The sequence below is a fragment of the Cupressus sempervirens genome, chromosome 3 (assembly GCF_028749045.1).
Source record: "Cupressus sempervirens isolate cs-2001-9-10 chromosome 3, ASM2874904v1, whole genome shotgun sequence".
Lineage (NCBI taxonomy): Eukaryota > Viridiplantae > Streptophyta > Pinopsida > Cupressales > Cupressaceae > Cupressus > Cupressus sempervirens.
The window spans coordinates 757,222,890-757,238,298 of NC_143120.1; the positions used below are offsets into that span (position 1 = coordinate 757,222,890).

At 33.1% G+C, this 15,409-nt stretch overlaps 1 protein-coding gene across 1 annotated transcript; it reads right to left on the reverse strand.

The window, feature by feature from the left end:
* Positions 1-529: 529 nt before the first annotated feature.
* On the reverse strand, positions 530-1,424 carry LOC149569024 (ethylene-responsive transcription factor ERF011-like). The gene is made up of 2 exons (XM_089817681.1): positions 726-1,424; positions 530-612 (listed from the first exon to the last, which is right to left on the reverse strand). The coding sequence occupies exon 1, from the start codon at positions 1,252-1,254 to the stop codon at positions 745-747; it is 510 nt and encodes a 169-aa protein (XP_089673807.1). The 5' UTR covers positions 1,255-1,424; the 3' UTR covers positions 530-612; positions 726-744.
* Between the last annotated feature and the right edge of the window lie 13,985 nt (positions 1,425-15,409).

A 15,409-nucleotide genomic window follows, 5' to 3' on the forward strand; every position in this document is an offset into this window, starting at 1 on the left:
AGTCATTACACCAAAGGCCTATTTCCTCTCATTGCAATGATAAGAGATGGATGTATATTGCTAGGTAACTTCATTTTTTTTATGCTTTTAAATCGAAGACGTATCAGTACATCCGTTGCACCCCTTTAATTGCAGGTGCTAGAAACAATATTTAAAACTTTCTTTTCAATATTAAAAAAATATATATTTCAAACTTTCTAAGAGTGATTCCGAACCAATAACGTTCCGTGAATCTAAAATAATTTTAAAAAGACAAAAGAAAACTCTAAGCAGTTACTATGATATATGCAACGAGTTAATTTCGGTATTTAAAAACCACTAACTTCAATGTAAACAACGAGTACAAGGATAACATGCGTAGGTAGACTGATATTCCAGCTAGTTCTGGTCCCGTTACTGCAAACAGGATATTGATAGTCACTGCTTAATTACTAAGCAGAAAATATTGACAGCCACTGCTTAGTTGTTAAAAAGAAAATATAGACATGGAGGAGATAATTTCCAACGATTAACATATTATCATTTAATCACTTGAAGATAGTGACACGATTATCGAAGGAAATCTGGTCCCTTTGCAAAGCTCAAGCGTGTTTGTCTTGGATCCCTAAAGTGCTGCACGATCGATCAATGAAATAAGTTATCTACATATAGCAACTAATACAGGAGCCTACAACACAACGGTAATAAAACTTTGTGGATAATCGTATAGATTACATTTGACCTACCTTGAGAATGCAAGGCATTTCAGGTAGCTAAGTCACATTGCTGAGAGTTTGCTTCACTCGATTCACGTATCATCTGTTGTTCTGCTTCTATCCTCTCCTCGACCACGTGATTTTGTCGATCGTTAATGGCTTCTCCATCATCCATTAATTGCTCATTCTCTGCCGCCACACAAAATTGATTATTATTATTATTATTATTATGGAAGTATCTTGCAGGAACGACGTCGCAGGCAGAGCCAGCCCTAATGGCAGCTGCTCGAATGGCCTCCGGCGATGGATTCCTCTCTACATTTGCCACCTCCATGTTGAACTTCGAGTCTTGGAAATTGAAAGAAGAAGCTTGGGGCCCTCGGAGGCACAAAAGAGCCGTGTCGTATGCTCTCGCTGCGGCTTCTGCAGTGAAATATGAGCCCAGAGATATGCGGGACCTCTTTCCTGACCGAATCTCAGCCACATATTTTCCCCATTTCCTCTTTCTCACGCCTCGGAACCTACTTGTCCTCTCTCCATCTTCTGCAACACTAGACATGATACTATAATATAAACAACTGTGTGGATCGATCCATCTATGTGTGATCTGTTTCAAATTTAAACGGGCTACTTTTCTACACAGCGTGGTGTGAAAACAATCTGTTAAGCGTGTTGACACCCTCGCTCATTCACCAATAAACATTAAGGTTCTCCGTAAATAGCGGGGATCCGTAATTGGAGCTGGCAGATGAGTGGAAGCTGGTCTTCTTCGCCGCGTTTGGGAAGCTTACAGGTGGGGATAAATAGATGGTATTCGCTCTAAGTAGCCAATTAAATGTATTCAGTCGATTGAGAAAAAAACAGTGTCCTCTGTGGTAAGATACGCGTTTTAGTTTGGTGTATGGATGGCCGGTACACGGATATCATATTTATGCAATGTCAAGGGGGTTCGTTTTCATTGAGGATCACGTGTATGCTGTTCTAGAAAAAACTGGCATTCACGAATATAATTGTTTCATTGAAAGTGTCGGTTCGTTGACCCGGACGATATAAATTGTTTAGGTATATATCGAACAATTGATAAACGTTAAACTAAAATTATTAAATTTGTTTAACATATAAATTGTAAGATTTTTTTTGTTACTATTTGTTAAGTTGAATTATTATTATTTGTTAAATTCAAGTAGATTCAAATTCAAGACTTCTCACATAAAAGGCTTATAATTTATACTTGTGTTGTGGGCTCTTGTCTTTATTTTGTAATAGTTTTGAGTTAGTCTAGTTATAAAAAAATTGTGAACTAGAAAGAGAGGTCAAAATTTTAGCGTTATGCATATTAATACAAATTTTAAGTATCAAGGTTTTAGATCATACTCTATAATCCATGAAACTCTCTTGCATTCTTAAATTATTTTATGAAATATAGAACATACAAATTTATGCACAATCTTTTTGAGCAAGTCAGACGTTGTTATGCACCTGTAATACTAACATGTCTTTAAAGTTACTTGTTGGAGTTTACGCAATGATGTAGGATATTCTTTGAGATATGAATGATGGTCTAGAATATTCTTTTTTAATTTTAATTTTAATTTTTTTACTTATTTAGATAAAGCAATTTACATTCTACTAGATAAGCTTTTAAGAGGCATTTTTTTTTATAGATTTATCTTTATTTAGGAAACTCAGTTCTAAATCATCAATTTAAATTGTTAGATAGTCTTAGGTTAGCTTTTAGTTTTGTTTTCTTTAAAGTTCTTACTATTCTTTCCATTTTTAGGAAATAAATTATATACATGAGACATCTCTCAGTTATTGTATTTTTTTGTTGAAGTAACAAGTTTTAGAGTTTTTCATATGATTTTATTTCTTTGATGTTAAATCTTTTATTTATGTTGTGCATTTTTTATCTATAATGTTTCAATTGGTATAAGAGTAGGTTGTAGAATTTTACTTGTATAGGTAGGAAATTAAGAAAATCAACTATCTCCATATGACTAATGGAAAATAGTTTTCATTTTAGCTTCTATTGTATAACAAAAATAACTATGATTAGTAGAGTATCAATATGAAGATTCTTTTGATATCCTAGGACTTTGAAGTGGGATACATAGAACATTGCTTGAATGCATTGGTAGTACGAAAAAAAAAGACTCAAAAAAAACTTTTTTTTCACTCAATCTATATTGGACATTTTAATTTTATTTCAAAATAAAAATATTAAAAAAATGAAAGGATGCATGAAAGACTCTATATATTTCATATCAAGGTACATATAAAATTAAATTACTAAGATTCTAGACATTTAAAAAAGAATTTGAAATTATGAGGATTAAGAAATCTATTTCAATTCACGAATATATTGGCTTACTATTACCCTAAAATAATGGTTTACACATGTTTGCACATGTTATTTGTTGACATAACACATTTTTAAGATAAAAACAACAATTTAAGCCTTTAGTGGTCCAATTTAAAGGAATTAATTAAGAAAGGTTAGATCAAAACCTTTTACATCAAAATATATTTGATATAACCTCTCAACTATAATGAAGTATCCTTCACACCTATTAAAATGTTGACAAAAAATAGCTTTGACATTATCTTTTGGAGGATCAAACAAAATCATTTGAAGAACCTATCTATTTAATATGGTATAACTCACAAAAAAAAAAATTCAATAATTAGAATGTTAATTTGTAAATTAAGTCTATAATAATTGACATCTTTTTTCAATTTTATTAAACAAAAATATTTCACTCTATATCAACCTTTATGTTTGAAGTTCATTGAAAATTTATAAATGAAAAAAAATAAAATAGTAAAACATATCTCTACACTACATAAGCAATTTTCTTTATATATATATAATATTTAAATTTAAATTATACAAATACACAAGAAATCACAGTCTATGAAGTCAATGTATTTCAAAATTAAAGCTAACTCAACTTCGTTCATTAATACAATATTTAATACTAAGGATTGTATTTTTATTAAAGATAACAAGCTACATGAAGAGGAAGAGGAAATAATAGAGGAATAGGAAAATGTTCTATATATTAATTGAGTACTAAGTGTAGATATTGTTAAAGGTAAACTTATAGTGAGTCATTGTGGAAAAATAATAAATCTAACTTTAATAATTAAAAATCCAATTGCATTAAATCTTTTGTCAATGCACTGAAGTCCTCAATATTTTATGTAGTTTGATAAGAGAATATCAAGCTTAGTTGTCTAATATTTGGAAAATGGTTCATCTAAATAAATATGAAAGGTAAATATCATATTATTTTTTAATTAGAAGACTCGGTGATGAGTCAATGAAAGTTTGTATGTGATAAGGAGGTTAAAATAATGGGAAAAGATACACTTGTATTCAAGACTAAGTAAGTTAAAACTAATCATATTTATAATACTTTGTTTGTGCTAATGTTAAAATATAGTCTTTTGAGTGTTGGGAAACATGACATTTTATTTATAATGTAGTATTTCAAGATAATTGGTGCAAAATGTTTTCATAAATCTGATAATCATCATCTTGTAGATTTTTTTTTTGTTGATTGCTAGTAAGGTTTGTGCAGTGAAATCAACCATATAAAATTCATGGTTATGACAGCATTGATATCATAGTAAAAATATTCTAGTGGTAACCTTTTTGAACAAGAATAATTTGGTTGATGGATTCATTTAATCAAGAAAAAAAAAGAATTTTGTTTAGGGAGTGTAGTAGGTAAGAATCATCATGATAGTTCTTTGATAGACAAATCTTAGAGAGCCCAATCTCATTTACAACTTGTGCATGCTAATATGTATGGTGACATACAAGTGGAGTTATTAGCTTAAGAAACTTTATATTTTTTAACTTTTATTGATGACTTATCTCTCCACTATTTATTCTATATCTTAGGCATAAATCTAAAGTCTTTCAATACTTAAATAATTTTAATGTATCAATTGAGACGAATATTGAGTATCTTGTCAAAATACTTATACCATATATAGGGTGAGAGTTTACTTCTAATTATCTTGTTGATTTGTATAAATGGAGCAAAAATAGAGACAAATTACCATAGAATATATACCATAGAGAAATGGTATTAATAAAAAAAAATCAATGAATTATGTAAATGACATTCCATGAAGACTAAATTATGAGACCACAATATTCCAAATTAATTGTGTAGACAAGAAATTTCCACTACTGAATATATTCTCAAGTATAGTCCCATTAAAGAAGTTTAAAATATCACTCTAAAGGAAGCTTATAGTATTCAAAATCTTTATTTTGGTAATCTTTGAGCCATTGGTTTCTTGATATATACACTTTTGCAATTTAAAAATAAAATAAACACTTGATGCCAAACCCAACCATTGTTTTTTGGATATTCTACTAGATGTAAAAGATATATATTAAATTATTATGACAAAAACTATTTGAGTATTGGTCAGGATCTGATTTTTGATGGATATGTAGTAAGTAATTGGAAATATGTATTACAAAAAAATCCATCGATAATCATCAATATGGAAAGTAATAATGCTCGTTCTCTCCCCATGAGCTCAAGTTGATGTCCAAGCTCTATCTATAGTCCACCAAGTTCAACATAATCTTCTATTTGTTCAAACTTAGGGAAACATAGTGTGACCCCCACAACACTTACTAACAAAAATAAATAAAATGTATATATAAGTCGCAAGGTTGATGCTACTTGTAATAGAAGTTTGGGTGGAAGCCTCATGCAATTGACATCTAATAGACAAGATATTCTATATGTTTTGAACCCCATATCTCCCTTTACCAAGAATTCAAATGAGTCTCATTAATAAGATACTAAAATAATTCTAAGGCATGCCAAAGGAAAACCATTTTTTTTCATTCATTACACTCCTATTGAAAAGTTTTACCTAATTCATTACACAAATTTTGATTAAGCTAGTTCACTGAATGAGAAAAAACCCACCATTATTTTTTATTTTATTTTATTTTGGAGTAGTATGTAATGCCTTGCTAAGGGATCCAAAGGAATTAACCTAAAGTTTTACTAAGTTTTCCAAACCTTTTTTTTAAAGAAAGAATAACACAAACATCAAAAACAAAGTAGTGGAAGTAATAACATGCAAGATCATAAATAAGAAAATATAGCAGATTACATTCCTTAAGGATCCCAAGATGTTGAATCACATTGAAATTTAATTAATACCAAGTCTAAAAATTACCACATCCACATGAACGAATAATTACAAGTCCGAAGTCCATTTGAATAATATACATTTGTTCCAAATGCCAGTTGGCAATAAAATTTGGAATGCCCAATCATCCACTATACATGTCATAGGGTATGAAAGGCTAAAAGAATATACATTTATAAAAATAGATTACATCATCCTTTCTGGATTCATGAAACAAAGTATAATAAAATAAGTTAAAATATCCATCATAAAGATATAACTATCCATCATAAAAATATAACCATCCATTATAATATGCAAGAATAGAATGAAAGGAAATGTAGAAAAGGAAACTCCAGCCATGATATGAACAGACGAATCTCAATGGTCAGAGTAAAAAGCACTACCACCCAACTTCATGGTAACCCAAAAAGGCCCAATCCCACCATGCAAAGGAGATAGTCTCATGTCCAAAACATGATAACAAACCAAATATATAAAGTACTCTCTAAGTCTAGAAAACCCTAAAAGTAATTTAACTCAAAGGTTCCAAGATAAATCGACATCTAGACCTAGAGGCACACAAAGACACATAAAAAACCTACTATGTAAGGGGACAAGTGTCATTGCACAAATCAATGTTAGAGTTACCCTAGCAATCTAACTTGACCTTGGCCCCATAGTGACTCTATGCGACACTAGTATCCTTTCATACTGACAAGGCATACTAACGATCCATGGTCACAACAAGGCATTCTCTCTACTCCAATTTTAGTCTATAGTAACACTTGTGACATGGGCGAGAACATAAAAATACTCTTGTTAGGTTTATTTTACTCTCATTTAGTGTAGTATTTTCACTTATTAAAAAACTTACAATGGGTTACCTTGGTAGCCACTTAGGGCCTTGATCTCCATTGTAAGCCACTTCCTGACATTACATATAGATAACCTACCCTAAGCTCATAAAAGCACAAATCAAAAAATCATAATATTTCACCTCAGTCCTATACAACTGACTAGAAAGCATCAAAAGATAAATCACAATAACCCATCAGTTCTCTACAAGCAACTGGAAACTATCCCAAAAATATTGATCAAAGACTCAAAATGGTTAAGTCAAGTAGATCATAGCTTTCATCTCATTATCCCATAATAACACTAAAAACAATAACCAATAATATAAATGAACTCATCAAAGAGCATACAAACACATTACCATGGTTGAGTTTTAAAATATCAAGATTAGTTTAACATAATACCACAATCATAGAACTCTGAAGCCTCTGGTAGACATCCTAGAACTGGTCAACACTCTAGTCAATCCCAAATCCAAAACATAGACAACATACAGATAACATAGTGTAGGTTTCATAGTTTGGTTTGATTTTGAAAACATATTGTTGAGTTAATAGTAAGGTATCCGTTTTCATTTCAATGTATGTTTCAAGTAGATGAGATTAACAATTCACCCTTACAAATTAACCCATTCTTATATTCAAATAAAATACATAATTACCCCTATTTGATTTTAAGTCAATCTTCTAAAATACTCTAAGGGTAATTATTTATTTAAATTATTAAAATAATACTTATTGATTTTTAAATACAATAATTTACAATTTTATTAAAATCAGTATTATTAACAATAATAATTAAATAAATTGGCAAAAATGACAAAAATGGCGAAAGTAATGAAAAACCTTTCAAAAAGCAAGCGCCTCAAATTGAGTTTTAAAGCATTTCAATGAAAGACAAGAATGCAGCCTCCTCTGATGACCTATAATAAATTTGAAGTCCTTTCACAGTGTAGTCATGAACTAGACAACATCTGGGATGCAAATTAAAAAAAAATTCAAACTTTCGTCTGGCAACATATTGAACAAAATAAGGAGATTCATTACAATCTGTCCCATAATAAAGAAGATGTATGGCAGACAATGTGAAAAATGAAAAAGCGACCACAATTCTAGCATAATCAAAATGGAATAGGGAAAAATATTCAACAACAAAAAACCTTCTACAGTAAAATAAGATATGCGACGGATCCAAAGTTTAACCCTAGCCCCAAATTGAAAACGCTAGAAAAGCCTCAAGTAGTTTCTGAGGCCAATTCTATCCCCTAAGGAAGGGTTCAAGAAATTGTTTAAAAAATCAAAAGCCCCTTGGCTCCCTCGAAACAATATCATGAGTGCAACCCATAGATTAGAACTCCTAGCAAGGAGAAATAAGTGTACATCCCACCACACCAAAAAAGAGATCAGTCCACCTTTAAGCAATATGTGGAAAATCATCCAAAGCCTAGATTCATGGAGAGATATTCAAAAGGTGAAGAAATTATAATTAGGAATGCCTATAGTGAAGGGAGATGGAAAGACTATGAAGATAAGGGTATCTATATGTATTGGAATGGTCCATCAAAGAAGAGGTCCAGGCTAGTGCACATTATTTCAAGGATTTGGGGCAACAAGGTAAGTAGCATTAACTTTTTTCCTAAAAAATTCTAGTTTATTCTATGCCAAAATCCATAGGATAAAGAGGAAATATTGAAATCAGACTATGTTTTTTACAAAGGTCACCATATTAATTTTTTAGCTTGGCAACCAAATTTCAATAAAAACCATATTAAAAATTCAAAATCTATAATATGGATGGAAAGCATAGAGGTACCATAGAATAAATGGAAGAAACAACAATTAAAAAGATAGGTAATTCGTTAGGAATAGTAATAGGTTTTGAAGATAACATTTACAGGAAAGAAATTGTCTGGTTATGATAGGTACTTCTTACTTTAACCCTTCTTCTATGTCTTATCTGTGGTAGTTTCTTTTCTTTTTCATTATGGAATATTTAACTTTGGATGGTAGATATACCAAATTATATGGTTATCACTTTGTGCTTGCAAACCATTTTTGACATAATATTATGGTGAATTTTCCTTCCTACCTATTGCAATCTCTTGCCATTTCTACTCAAGCCATTTAGCATGACCTAACTGGGGAACATGTATGCCATGAAGGGCTTATGGTTTTGATCATGAATGTGCTCAAATCTAAAAAAATCCAGAAACCAAGGAATTTTAAAGTGGAAGATCAAGATACTGAAAGGAGTATTTAAGAAAAAGGCTATGACTTTGATACATAAGATGAGGCTAAAGGAGGTCTGGCTAGCCCTAAAATTGGTTCTGGTGCTAGCAACAAGAAAAAGAAGAAGAATACTGAGAAGGAGGATTCTGATTGGGAGAGGGAAATTGATTTTATTGAAGAAATTGTTCGTGAGCACATCAAAAATAGGGGAGGCAGTAAAGGTAAAGGAAAGGGTTGTCTAGATGAGAGAGTGTCTATGCATTCTGATGATGAGCCTTTGGCTCAATGCCTGGAGAGGAAATGGAAGCCTGTGCGGTGTCAAATCGATAAAAATGCTAAGAAAATTAAAGATGATTCTGATGATGATATTGATGAGCAGGGATCTAAATTTGATGAGGGTGATAGTGGTTTAGGATTTTCTAAAGGTATGTTTGGCAACTCGAGCTTTATTCAGAAGAACATTGGCATCTTAAAGCATAAAATGTTACTACTAAACAAGGAAATGGAACAATTATCCAAAATGGTCAGAGGGGGAAGAACGCTAGGATAGCATATTGACAAGCTCTCGGAGATCATAGGAAATGCTAAAGAAGTTAAAAATTTGATGCATATGATTCTTGTGATGGAAGCTAAATAGAGGGTTATGGACAAGGATATTAGCAATGTCTAGGGGAAGGTGCCAAAACTTGAGTCTAGACTAGGAAACATGGACAAATAGCTTAAGCAGATGGTGGAAAATGTTTCTACCTTCCTAAAGAAGAATGAGGTAGGTAAAGACCAGGATTCTCCCTTGGGGGCTGATTGCCAAGGACCAAGTATGTGTACCTAGGCTCATTTGAGGAAGATTGAAGAAACCAATAGGAAAGACTAGGTTAAAGCTATTGCTGAAACCATGCATTCTATGGTGGACTAGGCTGCGAATCTGATCAATGCTCCTTAGCTAGATAGTTGCTATTCCTTTGCTAGACTTTTTCTATTTTTTCCATCATTGTCCTCTGTGACCTCTTTTTGTTATTTGAGGTCTGTTTCATGCTTGGTCTTGGTTTCTTTTCTCTGTAGTTCTTTTCTCTTGCTTGTTTCTAGAACTCTATAGTTGTAAATGTTTTAGGTCCTTTAAAACCTACTTTTACTTAATCAAAACATTTACAGATCTAATAAAATTAGGGTTCTAATTAAAACAAACCAAATCCAATCAATAAATAGGAAAGTCATCACAAACAGATCAATTTGCAATCTATCTTTCAAAGAATTTTTAGGAGACATTATCAAAATAATAGATCCAAACCTTGCAAAATCATATATTAAAAATAATATTAAAATTCTAAAAAAGAGGACAGGCAAAACATCAGCAAGAAAGGAAGATGAAACTAGAGAGATACCAAGCTCTAATGAAAACCTGAAAGAGGAAAAAATGGAAAATGTTATTATTGAATGCAGACTATAAAATAAAGAAGAAGCAATGGACATCGGTAGGGACATAAAGGAAATAATGGAATCTAAATGGAAGGAAGACATGGCCTATCGGCACTCATTAAATAAATTTAAAAATTGTATCAATTGTTAGCTGGAAAAGGAAATAATTGAGGAAATGGATCAGAACATTCTAAGATTAAAGAAATTGATGCATGAAGCTCTCTTGACTCAAAATGATCTAATAGATCAAAGTCTATTAGCAAAAGAACTTCACAGGGAACAATAAAGGGAAGAAAATAAAAATCATAGATAGAGGGGAGATATCAAGAATTTGTTAAACTCAAATAGAGGAGTAGAGAAATGAGAAAGAATTGATTCCCATCAAGCAAGAAGAATAGAGAGTAGAAAAGAGAGATGAGAAAAACTTAGATATCTTTCAAGAAATAGGTTTTCAAAAGGAAAACTTAGATCAAGAGACTATCATACCATCAATAGACTCTACATAGTGGAGCAATATAACAATCAGGAAAAAAGGGAGAAAGAAAAGCTATAAATTTTGGCAAACCCCTAGTAACGGGCAGGATATGTTTGCATTAGAACTAGGAAAAACTAATAATGCTATAAGAGAGCCACCTTTTTCCCTAGATTTAGAGGAAATTTGGTGGAATATGACCATGAGTAGCCCTATAAAAGAAAAGAGTAACATAGAGGCTGAAGGATCAAGGTCTATCTAGACCATACATGAAGAGGATTGCCAAGTTAGTAATCTATTGATTAAAGAAATAATCCTAGAAGAAAATCAGGAAGGTGAGGAATCAACAATTGCAAAAATGGTAGTAAATGAAAAAAGTCTTGAAAGAATTGTGGCAGCAGCGAATCAGGAAGGAACGAAGACTCCAATTTGTGGAAAATTAAAATAGAAGAGGGGAAGGAAGTCACTCAAAGAACTTAGAGAGGCAGCAAGATAGATTAGGGAACAAACCAAGATTCTCGATCTTCTATACAATGGGAAGGGGAAGTTCCTTCCCAAGGAGCAATGAAAATTACTACTTGGAATGCTAGGGGTCTTAATGCCCCTAGAAAAAAATGCTTGCTAAAGCGTAACTTAACTCTATTTGATTCAGACATTATATTAATTCAAGAAATTAAACTTAATAAAGATGAAGGAATGAAGTTGAGTAAAAAATTGGAAAAATGGAAATCAGAGATTCAGTATTTGTAGTGAGCTTGAGGAGGATTGGAAATTATATGGAAACCTCGGAAAATTAATATAGAATTACTCTCCTCCCAAACAAACTTGATGGGAGCAAGGATTATTAGCTCTAAATCAGACCTTAAAATTGTTATAGTAAATATCTATGGGCCAACACCTATAGCAGACAATTCAGTAGTCTAGGAAGAAATTAGTGCATTCATCAATATGATGCCCCTAGAAATTATCATTATTGAAGGAGACTTTGATGCAATTTTAAGTAAGGAAGAAAAATAGGGAGGGAGCACTCAAGCTTGCAAATCTATGGAAGACTTTAAAGATTGGATTCAGAAAGATTCACTGATGAATATCAAAACAAAAAATGGTATCTATACTTGGAATAACAGAAGAAAAGGATTTTGTTATATAGCAAAGCGATTGGATAGATTTCTCCTAAAAGGAGAACTCAGTTCAGACAAAATGGCTAATGTAGAAATTCTTCCTATGGCTAGCTCAGACCACTTCCTAGTGAAATTAGAAATTAAAGAGCAGACAAAACCCAACAAGAACCCCTTCAAATGCAAAAATATGTGGTTTTAGGACAAAACTTTTATGGATCATGTTAGAGAATGGTGGCAGGAGGAACAGTTCGAAGGTTCTAAAATGTTTGGCCTTGTCTCAAAATTGAAAAGAGTTAAAGAAAAGATACTAAAATGGAATAATCAACACTTTAAAAATATTTTCAAAGAAAAACTAGAAATAGAAGAAAAAATTAATAAGTTAAATAAAGAACTCCCGGTTTGGCATTAATTAGTTTACAATTTTTGCACATTTATTTGAAATAGTGTATATGAAATGCATATATAGTTTACCCCTCTTTCCGCCATGACAAGATTTTTTGAGTGTTTCCTCCTCATAAGCTTTGTAGTGGTTTGCTCCCCCTATCAGAGTTGTAATTCATATTATTACCCCTAATAAACACTCATCCTTTTAATCACCACATTATGCATTAATCATGGTAAAAAAAATAATTTATAATTTCATACTCTAATTTTTGATAATTTTTCAATATCTTTTAAATATTAGTAAATAATAAGAAAAAGTAATTAAAAATAATAATTAAATATTTTTGAATTTTAATAATAATGAAATCTATAAACTTCTAATTATTCATTATAATATCTTTATGGATCGGGCCATCCTAATCTAATATTAAGGAATTGATGGATTTCTTTATTTTTCCTAACCTCCAACATTTGGATTGGTTGTGGTGACATGTTTATAGAGATAAGGTTTCTATTTCCCTTCAACCTCAAATTGGTATGATAGACACAACTATGAATTTTGATCTATAAGATTGTAATTTATTAGGGTATGCCCTTTTACTTATGTATAATATAGGACTTCAGTCCTGGGCAAGATTGGAGGTTTTCTTTCCCTGTCCTTTCCTACCAGTGCCCGTTAGAATGGTGGATAGCTTGTAATTTTGATTTATTTAATAAAAATTAACCATGGCTATGACCATTTACTGATCAAATAATAATAATAATAAATAAATAAATTTAAGACTTCATTAAACAACTTCCGTAGTTGATTAAACTTAATTAAATAAATTTAATTATATTAATTAATAATTATATGAATTAATTATATTAATCATTCATTAAATTATTTATTAAATCAATAAATATTAATAAAATTTATAAATAAAATTAATAATGAATAATAAATTAAATTTAATACTATTAATATATATATATTTTTTATGAATAGTCCTTTTCAATTAATAAAATTTACTAAGATTACAATTCACAAAAAAGGGCCGGGGGATACAGGATCACCCCACGAATGAGTTCAATCGGCCGAAGCCGGAGTAAACAACATGGCCATAGCCAGTAACTATAAACTATTCATAAAAAAAAAAATTTAAAACAACCTCATGCTGCCAAGGCAGTACCAGCAAAGGGAGGAGGACCATCTTTGTTAGGAAATCCCCACGCATCAGTGGGATTGTGAGGTGGACTAGGAACAGTCCAGCCATCAACAACATCTGCAGGATCTGGGGTAATTGTAGTCTCTGCATCCTTCTTGTCTAGCTACGAAGGAGAAATTGCCAAGGCCAGCCGAGAAAACTTGCCAGAGTGCGCCCGTCCAGGGGGAGGAGTCGGAGACCGGCCAGAAGCCTGCCTAGGGAGGGGAGCTGGGGACCATCCAAAACCACCATGTGGTGGGGAAGCGGAGTGGTGCCTCCAACCGCCATGACCACTGTTGGGAGAGCGGTGGTGGGGACCCTGGGAGCGCGGCATGTGTGAATGGCGACCAGAGGACTGGTATCTAGAATGGCAATAGTGAGACGAGGAGGCATCACCTGAGGCATCCGGAGGCACTCTGGCAATGGTACAAGGAGCATTGCCCCAGTGGTTTAACAATTCCTGTAAGTGGGCAACCACCAAGGCAACTTTATTAGCTTGCACCTGTATCTGCTTAATGACATTGTTACAAATGCATGCCTTAGTGTACATTGCAATGTTAACATCCAAAAAACTGTGAGTGAATAAAATTGCATTCCTATCTTTCCATAGAGAAAAAAAAAATTCCATCCTGAAAGTATGCCAAATTTGGGAAAACTTTCAAGGAAATATGAGGGAATCACCCAGCAGGATCATGTGCCATGAAAAAGGTTCGAGCCTAAAAGGCTTGAAAAAATCATAGATCTAGTGCCAATAATTCTGAGCACACTTGCAAAACCAAAAAATATGCAAAAAGGACTCAGGTTGGCCACAGAAGGGGCATCTGGGATCAGGAACCCCAATGTGCTTGAGCCGAGGCCCTAGGAGAAGACCTTGGAAAGCAAGGCACAAAACAAAGTGAGAAATCTTAGGTTCTATAATGGCACTCCAAATGGTGTCGAACCGTTTTCTCCATTGAGAAAGCGAAGAATGCAAATGCCACCGTTGATTAAGCATGTCCACCATTGGAAGGTGGGGCGAAAGCCATCTGTATCCCATATTGGGCTTATAATTGGTAAATGGAGTGGTAGGAAACCACTTCCAATCATACCACCAAGGTCGAGCAGACTGAATCCCCACTTTATGAAGTAAGTGCATAGGGATGGAAGACAACAAAAGCTCATAAGTCTAGGGATCGACACGTACAAGGCGGTATTGAACTTGCATATCCTCCCAAGACCTGAAATTCATGGTGACTCTTGAAAAAAATTCCTTGGTAGTGCGAATGCCACGTTTATAGAAACGCAGAGCACTGGCACCTTGAGTCTTGGCAAGAGGAATACCCTAGAAAGAAAACAAGGGAGACCACCAAATGTTCTGCTGATTTAAGGACAACCCATTGCAAAACTCATTACCAGCCCAACGAAGCCAAGGTTTAACAGCTTCCCAGGCTTTCCAGATGCTCTTTATAATGAAAGAGCCCTGTATGACCACTGGTTCATGCATAGTGAGAAGGGTCTGAAAACCAATTCCCTTCCACGCTAGTCTGTTAGTAGGGAGGCTTGAAGAGATGCAATGCCTGACAAGAATTTTCGAGGCTTCATCTCTAGAAATAGCTATGATAATCCATTTAAAACAGAGGGAAAGGCCCTACTTTTGAGTGGAAAGCAGGTCGAGACCCCCAGATTCCCTTGGGAGACAACAAAAATCCCAAGCAACTCTGTGAAACCATGGTGGTTAGAACCAGAGGCCCAAAGAAAATCTTTGAGAAAACGTTCTAATTTGAGATAGGAAGATTTGGAGGGAGCCCAACAAGAAGAATAAAACACATGGGTGGCAGCCAAAATCTTAGAACAAATCTAGAATTTACTAACAAGAGAAAGCGGCTTAGTGATCCAATAA

Bases quoted from the DNA above. Each gene is read 5' to 3' on its own strand.
- LOC149569024 (XM_089817681.1), bottom strand. From the start codon at position 1,254: ATGTCTAGTGTTGCAGAAGATGGAGAGAGGACAAGTAGGTTCCGAGGC.